A 17,500-nucleotide genomic window follows, 5' to 3' on the forward strand; every position below is an offset into this window, starting at 1 on the left:
ATACTCGAAAAATTAGAATATTGTGCAAAAGTTCATTTATTTCAGTAATGCAACGTAAAAGGGGAAACTAATATATGAGATAGACGCATTATATGCAAAGCAAGAAAGTTGTGATTTGTCATAAGTGCGATGATTATGGCTTACAGCTCATGAAAACCCTAAATCCACAATCTCAGTAAATTAGAATATTACATGCAATCAATTAAACAAGGAGCGTACATAGAACAATATCGGACCTCTGAAAAGTATAAGCATGCATATGGACTCAGAACTTGGCATGGAAGCTCAATGAGGCGTGGCATGGAAGCTATCAGTCTGTGGCACTGCTGAGGTGTTATGGGAGACCAGGATGCTTCAATAGTGGCCTTCAGCTCTTCTGCATTGTTTGGTCTCATGTTTCTCATCTTTCTCTTGGCAATGCCCCATAGATTCTCTATGGGGTCCAGGTCAGGCGAGTTTGCTGGCCAATCAAGCACAGTAATCCCACGGTCATTGAACCAGGCTTTGGTGCTTTGGGCAGTGTGGGCAGGTGCCAAGTCCTGCTGGAAAATGAAGTCAGCATCCCCATAAAGCTCATCTGCAGAAGGAAGCATGAAGTGCTCCAAAATCTCCTGGTAGACTGCTGCATTGACCCTGGACTTAATGCCGCACAGTGGACCAACACCACAGGTGACATGGCTCCCCAAATCAACACAGACTGTGGAAACTTCACACTGGACTTCAAAAATCTTGCAGTGTGTGCCTCTCTATTCTTCCTCCAGTCCTTGGTTTCCAAATGAGATGCAAAAGTTGCTCTCATCAGAAAAGAGGACTTTGGACCACTGAGCAACAGACCAGGTCAGTTTTTCTTTAGCCCAAGTAAGACGCTTCTGATGTTGTTTGTTGTTCAGGAGTGGCTTGGCAAGAGGAATACAACATCTGAAGCCCATGTCCATGATCAGTCTGTGTGTGCTGGTTCTTGATGCCTCAGTCCACTCCTTGTGAAAGTCCGCAACACATTTGAATGGCCTTTTCCTGACAATCCTCTCCAGGCTGCTGTCATCTCTGCTGCTTGTGCACCCTTTTCTTCCACACTTTTCCCTTCCACATAACTTTCTATTAATGTGCTTTGATACAGCACTTTGGGAACATCCAACTTCCTTCGCAATTACCTTTTGAGGCTTTCCCTCCTCATGGAGGGTGTCAATGATGATTTTCTGCACAACTGTCAGGTCAGCAGTCTTCCCCATGATTGTGATTCTTACTGAACCAGACAGAGAGACCATTTAAAGGCTCAGAAACCCTTTGCAGGTGTTATGGCTTACTTAGCTGATTAGAGTGGGACACTGTGAGCCTAGAATATTGCACCTTTTCACAATATTCTAATTTACTGAGATTGTGGATTTGGGTTTTTCATGAACTGTAAACCATAATCATCGCACTTATGACAAATCACGGCTTGAACTATCTTGCTTTGCATGTAATGCGTCTATCTCATACATCAGTTTCCTTTTTTATGTTGCATTACTTAAATAAATGAACTGTTGCACGATATTTTAATTTTTTGAGTATCACTTTTAGTCCAAATTTGAAAAGCCTAAGGTTGCTACCCTTGAACCAGATGATCGTAGAAAAACCTTTATAGGCAATTGTGATGTAAGATCATAATTTTAGTAAATGATATAACTAAAGTAAAAATCCTGAGTATCCTTTAGTAATAATACTTTATTTTAGGAATATAAACTGGTACTGGACTGTCAGTTCTCACATGACATCATAAATAGCATCCTATGCTCTCCTGCCCTGTTCTGAGCTCCCAACTAGCATGGCTTTTTATTTTTTAATACTGCTGATTCTTGCATGTGTACCAGTGCCCCCAATCAGATGGTCAATCTGAGGCAATTGCCAACTCTGCCCCCATTATTGCACTTCTGGGCGAGGGGACTTGGAAAAGCCCATCTTATATATTAACCTGTCAATCCAAGCTCTCAGGGTATGGGAAAAGGTGGTCACTTGTCACTTCACCCCATTTTTTAAATTCTTCAACCCTTGTTATTTTGTTCACCTTTATTTACTACAAATAAGGAGAAAGAAATGAGAGCTGCAATAAAGTTGACTACTCGACATGAGTTTCTGGGAACCAAAGCTTGAATTTTTTAAACTCTTTACTTAGATTGATGACTGAAGATTTTGCATAATTTAGGCCTTCTGTTGGTAGACTTTATAACTCCTGAAAAAAAAAGACGTTAAGACTAGTTATGACAGGACAGGCTATACACGCATTGTCTGTCAAACCTTTTCCCATTGTATTGGGGTTGCAGGATCAAAAATACTCAACTTGCTACATTTTCAGCCCTCATTAAATCCACCTCCTCATTCTACTGCAAGCTTCCTTGTCATTTTAATTTATATAAGAGAGAGCAAAGGTCATTTTGGGATGACTGTGCATTCCATCATATTGTATTTTTTATGTAGCTTTAATAATATGTTCAGTGTTGTATAGAAACACGTCTAGAGTGTGCAAAATTAGAATTTAGTTTGTTAGTTATTGTTGCTTTATCAGCAAGATCCAACTTCCCAGAATAATCAGCTTATGTCAACCATGTCTTTTCATTCTTCAGAGCAAAGATGTATATTATCAGGTCAGTGGAATTAAAAGTTTAGACATTTTTCATATGTTGCTCTGCTCCTGAATGCGTGAGTATACAGCATGCATTTCTCAAGAATAAAATTATCTTGAAGTCAGCTTTCTGAAACACACAGGACAGTTGTCTAGTATTTAAATGTGCACAAGATGCGGACAATCTTTGGAGTGACCATGTTTTTCCATTGGCTGTTAGAATGCTCCTCTTGGAAGTCAACGTATATCCTCAAAATACACTTGCACTATCAAACATAGATATACATTCATCTTGCCCATAGTCAAAAAACAAAAAACATGTCAAAGAATAAGAAATAAATAAATGGTCAAATAAACAAATATCTGAAGTTACCCATAAGCGTGTGACAGACCGACAATCGCTGCTTCCTAGTACTTGCAAGCACCATAAGCACCACACTGGAACACCATAACCACCATAAACCCCACAAACCGCCGCAGCTTGGTTGGGGTCTCGCTGTCCTCCACCCGCCCTGGACCCAAGACCAGGATCCAGCTTCCAGTGAGTAGACCTCTTGTAGTCCAGAGAGCGAAACAGGCTGCCCTTACAAGAGCAAGTGTTGTGATCCAAGGATGTAGTGATTACAGCAATCCCCAGAGTGAATATAGCTCTCTATTCCCCCGAACATGAGCCTCGACTTCATGAAGGGTGCATGTACAATTCATTTCATCGGCGTGCGTACGCAGGATTTTTTACAAACATATATTGAAAAAAAAATAACATTTATTTTTAATTTTTGTTTTATACTACGGACACAAATTAAGGCTTACACCCTTGATAATTTTACATCAGTAAGCCCTTCCTTAATAATCTTTTGCATTTCACCTAGATTTACCAAGGTGAAGTCTCTATCAAGAACAGACTACATTGTCACATCTTTGAGAACATTCTCTACTATCTTAATATAGTGTGTCCTGTCCATCAGCACTAGGTTTTCTCCTTTGTCAGAGGGCTTAATGATGATGTTCTCCTTTTACCATAATTGTACCAAAGCACGGTAATCCCTGTGGAATATATTCTGATTAGGCCTGAGTTTAACCAGCTCAACAAGCATTTTATCAATAACTTTACACACCCTTTCCACGAAGGCATCAATGTTATTATAATTTTTGCAATATTGTGTGCTTTCTCTCGATTTCTTTATGTGAAGTTTAATCCTTGAAAATCTGAGTCACTGGAATCCAACTATTCGGCCAATATCTGAACACAACCATAATCATTTTAAGTAAGGCCTACATTCTTAGTCGTCTCTTCTTACTAATAACTTATGTGGCTGGGAAAGTATTTGGAGGGTTATTAAGAGATAATTTTCAAGAATTCATTAGAAATAACATTGTTATTAATATATTCAGCATGGTTTTATGAAACATAGATCATGTCAAACTAACCTAATTGCATTCTACTAAGAAGTAAATAGAAGTATAGATCAGGGTGTCTCAGCGGAAGTGATCAATGTGAATTTTGCCAAGGCATTCCATATGGTGCAACACAATAGTCTTCAAACTAAAAACAAATGGTGTGAATAAATGAATATTAATGTTCCTGTGTAGAACATTGACTTAAAGATAGAGTACAGAGAGTTATCATTAATAGTACATTTTCAAGCTGGACAAAAGTAGTAAGTGGTGTCCCTCGGGGTCCTGTTCTGGGACAGCTTCCATTCAACATATTTATAAATAATCAAGAAATAGGCATTTGAAGTCAAGTCTCCGTATTTGCAGATGACAGAAAAATATGTAAAGTAATACAATTTGAGCAGGATACTACGTTGCTGCAGATGGATTTAGATAAATTGGGGGACTGGGCACTTAAAGGGCAGATTAAATGTAATGCAGATACATACAAAGTACTGCACTTAGATGTAAAGCATGCACAACCAATATACTAAACAGTAGTGAATTATGTATAACAACACACAAGAAAATTTGGGAATTGTTATAGACTACACAATAGTCAACAATGTGCAATCAGAAGTTGCTAAGGCCAGTAAGGTCATGTATATAAACTGGCAATAATTCTCAAGATGAAAAGATACTTTTGCCTCTTTTTAAATCACTGGTTAGACCACACCTTGAATAAACTGTGCAATTCTAGGAACCTATTCTAAAGAAGGATGTTAGGGCACTAGAAAAAGTGCAGAGACGGGCTAAAAAATTTATAAAATGAATATAACAATTTAGTTATGAAGAAAGTTTAACAAATTTAAATCTGTTTAGTTTAGAAAAACAGCACCTTAGATGGCATATGATAGCATTATACAAATATATTCAGGGCTAATATAAACCAATTTAAGGGGGAAAAAAAAGGAAGTAAGGTCTACGCCAAATCCTACAATAAGATATAATACAATGCGCTGCAAAAATTGCAAATATAAGAGAATACAACAGCACAAAAAAAAGGAATAAAATATTCAAATATCAGTAAAAAGAGTCCAATTGGAAGGATCTTACTCAGATCAAATATTAAAGGGAAACTCCAGTGCCAGGAAAACCGCTCCTCCTACTGGCTCCGTCGGTCGGCGGGCGAGACTGATCCCGCCCACCGGCCGAGGAGACCTAATGCGCATGCGCGGCAATTCCGCGCATGCGCATTAGGTCTCCCCATATGAAAGCATTGAAAACGATTTTCAATGTTTTCCTATGGGGATTTGAGCGACGCTGGAGGTCCTCACACAGCGTGAGGGCGTCCAGCGACGCTCTCTAGCACAGGTTTCCTGTGCTATGGACCAGGAAGAGACCTCTAGTGGCTGTCTAGTAGACAGCCACTAGAGGTGGAGTTAACCCTGCAAGGTAATTATTGCAGTTTATAAAAAACTGCAATAATTACACTTACAGGGTTAGGAGTAGTGGGATTTGGCACCCAGACCACTCCAATGAGCAGAAGTCGTCTGGGTGCCTACAGTGTCCCTTTAAATAAAGTGCTTGATCAGGAGTAATATCCTCACTGTCTTTATTCGGATGAATCCACTCATATAAAAAACAAAACCAGATACAATAAACCAATAGTGCAATATGAACAGTCCAATATATTTGTTAGTGGAATAGATGGAAATAAACTCATATTTGATAGAGCTATAGCTAACTCTAGTGTGGAGGGTGTACAGCGGTATAATCCCCACTTATGGGATGCACAGTAAGTTTCTTCCATCTGGGGTATGGTCCACACTCAGGAAAAGGGTAAAAAGATCCAAAAAAGGTGTGTTGGGCTGATTAGGATTCCAAGTATGGACTGCAGGCATTAGAATTCCCAGGGAAGAAAATATATCCCTCGGCTCCTGCGCCTGGAATCACAAGTACCAGGTCTCATTCAGGGTTGCTGCCCATCTGTTAACTCGCGCTTGCTCTCTTTTCTTTTGTCCAATATAAAACATTGTCTGGAAATCTATTACACAGGACTATACATAGGAAGCAAGATCACACACTTGGACTGGAAGAAAGGAGATTTAGTCTAAGGCAAATAAAATGTTTTTTTTTTGTTTTTTTTCAGGAAGAACAATAAGGATATGGAATTTGTTGCTGGAATGAGGATGTTCTCATTCTACCATAATTGTATCAATGCATAGCGTTCTCTGTGGGATATATTCTGATTAGGCCTGAGTTTAACCAAGAATTTTACAGAGTCTGTGCAAATGTTTAAACATCAAATGATGGATACTTTCAGAAATATAATAATCAGGAATATCATTTTTAATTTGTGGGGTAACAGCTTCTTGATCTAAGGAAAGGTCTGACTGCCATTCTGGGGTCAAACTGTTTTTTTTTTTTGCTTACTTTAGGATCAACAACAAAAACAGATGAGAGAATGGCTGAACTTGATGGATGTATGTTTATTTTTCTCCTATGTACATAATTATGTAACTATGTATGAAATGACTATCTCTATTTCAAGAGAACTTGTCGAATGCCAGTGTAGGAATAAACGACAACCCATTCTCCAGCACCCCCATTTGTTTGCTTGAAGACTATGATTTGATAAATTGATCACTCTTAATTTACGATCACCTTGTTTCAGAATCTTTTCCTCCAAACTCTGTAAAACTGTTGCTGCAGTCTGGGTGTAATATTCCTGTAAAACTGTCTCTAAAAAGATTCACTCTTATTCTCAGCGGCAATAACTCTCTAAAAAATTCTGTGTGCACGATGAACCTTTTTGGTGTATTATGGATCAACTTTAATAATTTCAAACTCTGGCAGCAACACATTTAAATAATGCAAGTTTTGGGTGTACCCCCAAACAGTGTTTTCTTTTTTTTTTTTTATAATTCTTTATTTTTTCAGTGCATGTGAAATATCGTTTGCAGGATATAACATGACATTGATAGGCAATGCGAGAAAGCAGTTTGCGTATCCAAACAGTGTTTTCATGTTAAATCCAGATGTTTCTTAGGTAGACTCTAACCATTAGTTATTAAGATATTATACTAATTATAACAGAATTATAACACTAATTAAAACATAGTACGGTATCCATTATAACATGATGAAACACTAGTTATGTGTTATTAAAAGATGTAAAAGTGCATCATTATGATAATATCAGATTTCTGGCAAGGTTTAATATAGCTGTTTATTACATTGTAAAGGTTGCAGCGATTCTTTTAATGAACTCTAAAGAAAAACCCAGCTTATTTATACAGGACACAGTAATATAGTAGCAATGACAACCTCCTATGTGTGAAAGGTCTTGCTTCCATTTGTATATCCATTCTTTGAACTCTATTTTCTAAGTATGAACCGAAAGACAGAATTATGAAATATTCATCTACAGCAGTTCACGTGTGCTGAAAAGGTTAAATGTCTACATTACATCCAACAGATTGCATCAAGGCTTTGACAGCCCCATTAGGAGCCAGCAGATGAAGTTCAAGCTATATCCTGCTGTACCTTTGACGTAATTTAAATAGCATCATAAAGATGGAAGTTTTACTTTTAGACTTAATGTCCTCTTTGAAGTGTTGTTTCTGACAAATTTGTAGTCAGCTATGCTTGTTTGCAAAGTGTGCGGTAATAAATAGTGATGTCAATATTATAGTCTAGCTGCTCCATAAAGGTAAATATAGCTACTCACTTGTCATTCATAACAAATTGTCTTTTTAAACTAATATATTGCAGTTCAAAAGCCGTTAGCAGTTTGTCAGTGTCTTCAGTGAAGCAAAGAAACATATTGCTGGTGAATATACTGCCAACCACAAACAAAAAAAAGGTTCTGCTCACGGACTCTGCACTCTATTACAAGGCGTAAAATGCCAGTAGATCTTTATATCATCAGAAGGCAAATTCTATGTGTGTGTGTTTGTGTATTGTAATGGTTTATCTATAAAATGGAAGGAATGTTCATAAAATTCACAAAGTCGAATACTGCTAAACAAAACCGACAGGGTTATATATTAAAGTGAGAATTGTTGGAAATTTAAAGTGAATTTCAAATTTTAGGCCAAAGAAGCAGAACTGAAAAAAATAATTCATTATGGTATATACAGTATACATATTTAAGCATATGACTACTTGGTGCTATTTGTTTACTAGCTTTTCTAGCTTACAGGATCTACTTCACTTTTTCCGTAAAAATCTGAGGCCATTAATAAAACAAAAAATGTCCCATAAATGTCTTACTTTGTTTACTAAATATATTTTTACAGTATAATTTATCCCAAGATTCTAAAATATTTTCCATATAGACATAATAAAGAATTTCTTATATCGGTAAAAAGAAATGTGAATAAGATATATTAGAAAAATGTTTGTTTTATATATTTGTAATATTCTTGTAGCTTATCATTTACCTTCAAAGCGAATGTTGAACCCAGGAGCTGTTTTGGACTCATCTGTAGAAAATTCAATTCTAATGCAAGATCCTTCACTAATCAGACCTTCAAACGGCACCGTCTCTGTTTTGGCAGAATCAAAGAGGATCTTTCCATTACTATAAACAGCCAACCTAAAGGGTTTAAAAATGGAAGATTAATGTCTAGCCCTTACAGACTTTTAATATTGCTCAGTGTGCATATAAGTCAAGGGAAATTTTTCCTTTTTAAGTTCGTCTTCTTCTAACCTCTTCTAAATGTATGATTTACTTTGAGATAACATCGATCATCTATGATGAATTTTGCTCTGATATGAAACAATAAATGTTAAGTGAAGAGATTTTCATATGTATCAGTCTGAAAGATAGAATAGCATTTATATCCTTAATATACTTCTGCAAGACGATAAATACAACACTCGAGATAGAACGTTGACAAGAGGTTGGCAACAATTTATCCCTTTGCACCCTATGGGTACTTTAGATATCTGCAAAACATATTGGGCCATATGATCATTTAATAACAAGTTGGTAGTTGCCAAACTTTTAGTTACTATTGATAGTGATTAGTGGCAGTTTATAAGCTACAATATTTAACTTTTAGATAACATTTGGCAAATGGGCAGTTGCAGTTGACGACATGTCAACATTTCCCATAGAGATTAATAGGAGTGATAAAAGTTTATTAGCACCTGGCTTCCATTTACACTTGTTTCTTGATGTATGTCCAATTTAAAGAAAAGTAAGCACTACTGTACCAATGGAGGCAAATACAAATATAATCTCGATATATGGACCTCTAATATAAAAATTTGATGTAACATGGGACAGAGCATTGCTCAAGTTAGGCACTATAATATAGTCTCCGAGATATATACACCTGTACAGAAATATATCTAAACATAAGATTAAAAACAAAAGATTAATGACATTGTGCAATATTTCAGTGGTGATCCCCTCTATATGTTTCTGGTTATAACTATATAGGGGATATGTTTGCCCTTTATTTGCACAGTGATTAGAAATAGAGGCTCCTATATACATAGAGATATACTTCTAAGCATTTTACCTCTATTTCAATCTCCCCTTATGTACTATAAGGGGTTAATACACCTATTTGCCTCTCCTCCCCCCGTGTGCACAAAACCGCCGAATAGATCTCCTCCCACTCTCCCGGAAATGTGTGTGATGATTGACAAAGGGGCGGTACACTAAGGGCAGGATCCAGGACATGAATATGGCGTATCGGCACACCTCCTACATGCCCCATGAGCTGCAATTGGTTGTGGCTATCATGTGACTGGCTGCCTCGGTCCAATAAAGGGAAACCTGGTGAGTGGCTCCCTTGAATGCCTGGCTGAAGGTGCTTCAGTAGCACTGAAACGTGCATTGGTTTACTTTAATTTTTATTTTATTCAGCACAGCACGTTTTGCCTGTACCATGCTTATTTAGGTAGAATAGCTTAGATGTGGGATATCTTTGACTCTAGACTAGAAGTTATGTGGACGCTATAGGAGGAAACTTGGCTGGCGGGCTGGGGGATTTAAGGAGTATCCTATAGTAACTCCATTTGGGTGTAAGGCAGCATTTAGCCTTTTATTTTACCTCTGATCTTCTACTTAGAAACATAGATACATAGAATGTGACAGCAGATAGGAACCATTCGGCCTATCTAGTCTGCCCAATTTTCTAAATACTTTCATTAGTCCCTGGCCTTATCTTATAGCTAGGATAGCCTTATGCCTATCCCACACATGCTTAAACTCCTTAACTGTGTTAACCTCTACCACTTCAGCTAGAAGGCTACTCCATGCATTGACTACCCTCTCAGTAAAGTAATACTTCCTGATATTATTTTTAAACCTTTGCACCTCTAATTTAAGACTATGTCCTCTTGTTGTGGTAGTTTTTCTTCTTTTAAATATAGTCTCCTCCTTTACTGTGTTGATTCCCTTTATGCATTTAAATGTTTCTATCATAACCGACCCACCTTGTCTTTCCTCCAAGCTCAACATGTTAAGTTAATTTAACCTTTCCTTGTAAGTTTTATCCTGCAATACATGAACCATTTTAGTAGCCCTTCTCTGAACTCTCTCTAAAGTATCAATATCCTTCTGGAGATACGGTCTCCAGTACTGCATACAATACTCCAAGTGAGGTCTCACCAGTGTTCTGTACAATAGCATGAGCACTTCCCTGTTTCTACTGCTTATATAACCAAGCATTCTGCTAGCATTTCCTGCTGCTCTATTACATTGTCTTCCTACCTTTAAGTCATCATAAATAATTACCCCTAAATCCCTTTCCTCAGATGTTGGATGCTCAGATGCCCTTGGGTTTTTACATCCCAGATGCATTATCTTGCACTTATCCACATTAAATGTCAGTTGTTACAACTCTGACCATTTTTCTAGTTTACCTAAATCATTTGTCATTTGGTTTATCCCTCCTGAAACATCAATCCTGTTACATATCTTAGTATCATCAGCAAAAAGACATTCCTTACACTCAAGACCTTCTGCCATATTACTAATAAACATATTAAAGAGAATGGGTCCAAGTACAGATCCCTGAGGTACCCCACTGGTGACCTGCTTCAAATATACTCCATTGACTACAACCCTCTGTTGCCTATCACTCAGCCACTGCCTTGCCCATTCAACAATATTGGAATCCAAACTTAAAGATTGCAGTTTATTGATAAGCTTTCTATGTGCCACAGTGTCAAAAGACTTACTGAAATCTAGGTAAGCAATGTCTACTGCACCACCCTGATCTATTATTTTAGTTACCCAATCAAAAAAATCAATAAGTTTAGTTTGGCATGATCTCCCTGAAGTAAACCCATGTTGTTTCTGATCTTGAAATCCATGTGATTGTAGATGTTCAACAATCCTATCCTTTAACATGGTTTCCATTACTTTCCCCACTACTGAAGTAAGGCTTACTGGCCTCTAGTTGCACGACTCCTCCCTACTACCTTTCTTGTGAATGGGCACAACATTCGCTAACTTCCAATCTTCTGGGAATACTCATGTGAACAATGATTGGTTAAATAAATCGGTTAATGGTTTTGCTAGTACACCACTGAGCTCTTTTAATAACTTTGGGTGTATTCCATCAAGTCCCATTGACTTATTTGTCTTTACTTTTGACAGTTGAGAACCTCTTCCTCTGTCCTCACATGTAACAAATGACTCATTTGTCCTTTTTCCTAACTGAGAGTTATTTGGATAACACTGAATACAATGTATACCTACTGGGATGCAGGGGCAGATCCAGAACCCAATCTCGGGAGGGGCACCTGGGTATTTATAGAATCAATCTAGGCACATCCAGGTCACTGTAGTGGTTATGGTGCCAGGAGTGCCGTGGCATCCTCCCAGAGTAAGTAGTCAAACCATTTAAGAACAGTTAAAAAACTTACCTGGGGTCTGCCGTGGTAACGGATAGGTCCTGTGGTAGGGGCAGGGGCAGTAGTGTGTTGTGTGGTGCAATGTGGTGTAGTGTGTGAGGGATACAGTGTGTGTCTATGGGTGGTAAAGTGTGCGAGAGATACAGTGTATGTGTGTTTGAGGGGTCAGTGTTTGTAAGGGGTGCAGTGTGTGTATGTTTGGAGCAGTGTGCATGTGAGGAGTGCAGTGTGTGTGTGTGTGTGTGAGGGGTGCAGTGTGTGTATATTTGGGGCAGTGTGCATGTGAGAGGTGCAGTGTGTGTTTGTGTGTGTGAGTGTGAGGGGTGCAGTGAGTGTCTGGGGGGGCAGTGTGTATGTGCTTGAGGTATCAGTGTGTGCAAACCGAATTTATAATTTTTTTAAAATTAAAACATGATTAAACTTTATATACCCCCTCCCTTCTTACCTTTGTTTAGGGAGGGGGACATTTCCTGCAATCCCTGGTGGTCCTAGTGGAGAAACCTTGGTGGTCTGGTGGGAGTGAACTCTAGTCTGCAGCTCCTGAGGCTAGAGTTCACTCTCGCGAGATCAGGAGCGTTGTTGTGAGACCTCGCGACCTCGAGAGAGGAAACCCGGCGGTATATATTAGCACTTTATTTATTTATTTTTTTCTTGTTGATTTAGATGGAAGATTTTTTCTTTAAATCTTCAGTAAATTCAGTAAATGCACCTATAGTTATATATAGCTAAAGCAATTGCTGTTACATTAAGATAAACTTATTTTGAATTTTACTTTATTTTACTATTTCTATATTTATATTCATCTAGCTTTTTGATTTCTTAGGATTCAGATGGTGATTTTATGCTCTTTCAATCTATTTCTGAATTCACTTAATGTTGTGTATTGGAAGAAACGTTATAACAGCATAAAGGTGTGCTTTCTCTGAATTTTATATTTATTTTTATTTTTAAAATGTTTGCATATGAATGTGGTTGTGTATATATACTTATTAGAAGTGTAATACTGTATAATATACATCTGTATTTCTTACGGTTTCTATGTGTAACAAGAGGATGGACACTAGCCCTAGTACACACTCCCATAGAGGAGGAACATAATGAATTCCCTACGATGAAACCACGCCCCCGGACCAATGAGAAAACAGAAGGGGAAGATTTAGGGACTTAAAAGAAAGGGCTAGAGATCCATGATGTCGTTGGAAGAAGCCCAGGTAGATGGGTGAAACGCGTCACGCAGACGTCACTGGAGAGGCGGACCCGGAAGTGATCACATGATCGGGACGGACGAAAGTGACTGTTATCAAGTGGCTACAGCCATTTTCATTTGATGTACACATGCTTGTATGTGGGTAGCTTTGTTGGCATAACCCACCACTCTGTTGAAGATGCTATTCAATTAGGGGTTTCTGCCTCTCTCTGTCCTATACTATTGTCTCTTTGTCCGTCCATCCCCTCATCCCTTTGTGATCTCTTTCTTTCACCTATTTACATTCATACAGCAGGCCAAGTGGACCACAGTGAAGGATCTTCTGTTTCCTCTACCTGGTCTGGCAAGAAGATGCTCTGCTCTCAGAGAGCAGCTTCCTGTTTGACCAGGGTAGAGGATGCACTGCTACGCTACATGCAGTGACCACCAGGAATGAGAGAACTGTGCTGCATGCTCCCCTTCTGCTGGCCATCCTTATGCTTGTGAGCCCTAGGCAGCTGCCTAGTTCACCTAGTGGTAGCACTGGCCCCTCACCTGGCTTCTTTTTCCTTAATGACTAATTATATTTTAACCATTATTTAGAGGACGGTGTCTGGTGCTTTATTAAAAGGGATCAGTGAATTTTTATTGACCACTTAATTCTCACCTGTCTTTTTCGCCCATAACAAACTTTTCGAAATGCAGGTGCAATTTCTGTCCTGAAGGAGCATCAATGGTCCACGCACAGAAGAGATTGTTACTGTAGTTACTGGGGAAATTTGGAGAAAGGACTCTTCCCACTGTTGCGTTTTGCACTCTGCCTCCACATGGGGCTGTAGATATAAAACATGTATATTGCAAATAGTTCATCGCAGACAACTTTATCGTACAATAAATAAGTATTTTTATAACCAAGCTTGGATTGGCCATCGAACAAAATGGTGAAAAGGCTTGGTGGTTCACGATGATCAGGGGCTCAATATTATTTAATTCTTTCTCTGTGTTGATTATAGCAGTTAGAGATAGAAAAGCCCATATCCTCTAAATTATTGTAAAATATTCTTTCTGCTCAGAGCTTCACAACTGAACACCATTATGAGGTTAATTCATAAAACAGTGAATTGTGGCAAGTTCCGAGGACAATTTAATACATGGGGTAAAAGTTGGCAATATAACAAAGATGTGGAGGTATTTTCACAATAACTATGTTTGGCCCTAGTTTTTCACATCTGGTTTTCAATTCACCACAATTCACTATGTAGAAAACAAACCCATTTAGAAAGCTGATATTAAGAATTGCTTTCATGAAAGCTAAGTGGGTGTATAAAATAGATTTCCAGCAGATTTGGTAAGAGGTAATGGAAACAAAATAATAGCACAATAATATCCTGGGACAAATTATCATGTGTGATGATGTATTGAATCATAAAGGTAAAAGGCCGTTCTTAATTGGCTAGTTGTATGATCGACACTTTATACTACAGTAGGAGCTCTTGGTTGATGTTGAAGATAAGCATTGTTCACATACTCTGTATGGTGACATGAATAATGATTGTGTTACTTAGTTTATGAATACTATACCTATGCAGACAGGTTCTTTGCTGCTCCAATGTGGCTTAGAAGCATTGATACAAGAAAGGTTTCTGGTTCCCTGCAGTTCGTATCCCATGTTACAGTGGAAATTAGCTTTTCCACCAGCGTGTAAATCAACAACGTTTACTTCACCATAATCTGGTCTCCGAGGGAAAGTGCAGCTCAGTTTGAAAACTAATAAAAACAAACACATATTTTCACTTTATAGTCAATGGAAAAGTGATGTGATCGTATAGGTCTGGTATGTATCAATGTGATCTTCAGCAATATTTGGCTAACATTTAAGGAACTCATCAAATTAAATCGTCTGGTGTTTCTGCTGGACTAATATGAAATAATCCAATTGGAATGTTGGATTGAAAGGCTGACTGGACGGAGGGACAAATTGTTAGGGTGTGCTATGCCACCCTAACAGTGTAAAATCCCTCCTATTGTGGGATGGCATGCCCTTACGTCTGGAACAAGTTAAGAAAGACCCTTGGGATACAGTATTGTACTGCATCCTGTAGGAGTGACTTAGAGTTAGGAGGTGTTTTGGAGTAGGTTTACAGAGGTTAAGGGTTAAAGGGGATTTAAGGTTATTTGCTTCCTGTCTTCAGGGCAATATGGGCTGTAATTCCTACACTCCAATTTATTAATCTGCACCAGACATTTCTCCCACCTGAAAAATTCACATGCAACTTCTCAGTGGAGATGCCTATACATGTTAAAGTATGTTTTTGTAAAAAAGAAGAACTGATACTATAGAGGGGTGTCTACACCTATATTAAGTGTGTTCCTTGGTGAGCTTTGCATTTCAAGTGTTTTAAGTATTGCATCGAAAACTCTTGCGGACCCTGGACAAATACAAGAGAATCAAGATCCCAACGGGATGTGCTTGGTGGGAAGCTATGTAATTCTAAATCACTGTAGGACAGCATGCCTAGAAAGGTAATGTCTTTTACCATCCTAATTCTGTTTCCAAATACTTACCTTTACTTCTCTAAAGATAACTACTATCCCAGTTCTAACTCTAAAAGGTTATCCACCTATTTCTGTCGAGTTTTATTTTAAGAGTCTTTTTTCCTACAAAGTGTTAATGAAGCTGCGATCTGATGACTTCAGTATTCGTGATGCATTGGTCATATTATCATATACCGGGAGACTTTAAACTAGAATTCTCTAAACTGTATGCTTTAAATGTATAAATTGTCATGTACTATTCCTATCTAATATTGCAGCACCAAAGAAACCAGTGCAGGTCAAATGGATGATCAGAATGTACAGACATCAGGGAATAAGTGTAGGACCCACCGTTACTGGGGTACTGTGAAGCAGTGGTGGCCATATGGTGGAACTGAATCCCCATATTTGTTTGCTGAAATATGTCATTTTAAGTAGCCTTAAAAAATATATATTTTTATGTGTACGCTGTTTCTTAATCTGTATTAAATGTACAAATTGTCATGTACTATTCCTATCTAATATTGTAGCAGTAAAAGAAAACAGTGCAGATCAAAATGATGATCAAAATGTACAGTCAGCAGGGGATTTTAATTTATTATTTTTAATAACTAATACCTTTGGAAATAAGTAAGCATTCATAAGTTATTCATTAGTTGAGTTATTTTCTCGGCTTGTATGTTTGCATTGCGGGTCCTTTGAACTTTCTATTGAGAGAGTACTAATTGTACCTGTATTTTATGTGTCATCATATTTCCATGCTGTAAACCTTATACGTTTGGCGTGTGGGTTTACTGGCTTATTTGATTTTATTGCTAACACCATAACTAGTGGCATTTCATCAGCTAGAAACTGTGTTGTTTGACCAAGAGGCAAGTTGTATCAATAAAATATAATCAGAAACACACATTTCTATTTCAAACTGCATTTCCAGAGTGACACTGACTTGCTTCAAAGCCACAATCTGAATAACTATATGTATCAGCTAGAAAATGGAAGAAATGTAAAATTTGATTTCAGATAGTGATTTGGAATATGTTTTTATTAGCCCACATGTATTCCAAAGTAAATATTAAGGTCACTGTAAGATGTGTTGATGTACATAAAAAAAATAATAATATGATTCTCGCTTTCTATTATAGGCTTACTTTAAGCTCCTTGAAATAGCAAGTAAATCCTAGGATTTCTGGTGCAGGACACCACAGGGCATCCAAGTGGTTGATAGATTACTGTATTAACTTTATATGACCTGAAAGAGTCTCTAGTGTTGATAACCTGTTACTATAGAATGTCCTACATTTTTTGTAACTGAATATAGTGAGCTGTATTTAGACAATAACGATGAAGAGTACTAATTGTATCCTGTAAACATATACATGCCCAATAGATGTCTATTGTCTACATACATATGTTGGTTTCAATAAAGAGAAGGTCAAATAACCATGTGTGTGAATTACGCTCTCAAGGTTTGAGAAAGGCCCCGTGTGGCCAAAACATCACTTTTTTTCTTGGCACCCTTAAATAAAGTATGTTCGGATGAAAGGTTTGTACTTGAAATTCCTAAATTTCTACATTGTATTTGTTGTTGGCTGTGGGCGAGGCCATAGTCCATGCGTCTTGGACTGGACAAAGTCTACATTGTGTTTATTATGAAATTAAAAAACACATGTGCCACAAACTTTCACTTACTGTTTTAACTTCTCTAAGTGTGATTTCTATTATTTCTAATACATATTTGAATTATCTCTTCAAATTATTGTATTTTAAGTCTAGTCTGTATTTAATCTTTACATTGACAAAAATTGTAAACATATTTACAATTAATTCTACTTTGCTGTGGGTTGAATAAGTGCAATATGAAAAAGCATGAAAGTATATGATGTTGACATTTTTACAGGTCCAGAAAAAAAAATCCTTGTTAT

At 37.6% G+C, this 17,500-nt stretch overlaps 1 protein-coding gene across 1 annotated transcript in view; it reads right to left on the reverse strand.

The window, feature by feature from the left end:
• SEZ6L (seizure related 6 homolog like) overlaps positions 1-17,500 on the reverse strand; it is a 332,693-nt gene that overhangs the window by 63,058 nt on the left and 252,135 nt on the right. Inside the window, exons 6-8 of the mRNA XM_063454639.1 lie at positions 14,625-14,810; positions 13,711-13,876; positions 8,422-8,576 (exon numbers count right to left, since the gene is read on the reverse strand). Of these exons, the coding sequence (XP_063310709.1) occupies positions 8,422-8,576; positions 13,711-13,876; positions 14,625-14,810 (507 nt within the window). The remainder of the gene's footprint in view (positions 1-8,421; positions 8,577-13,710; positions 13,877-14,624; positions 14,811-17,500) is intronic.

The sequence above is a fragment of the Pelobates fuscus genome, chromosome 5 (genome assembly GCF_036172605.1).
Source record: "Pelobates fuscus isolate aPelFus1 chromosome 5, aPelFus1.pri, whole genome shotgun sequence".
Taxonomy (NCBI): Eukaryota; Metazoa; Chordata; class Amphibia; order Anura; family Pelobatidae; genus Pelobates; species Pelobates fuscus.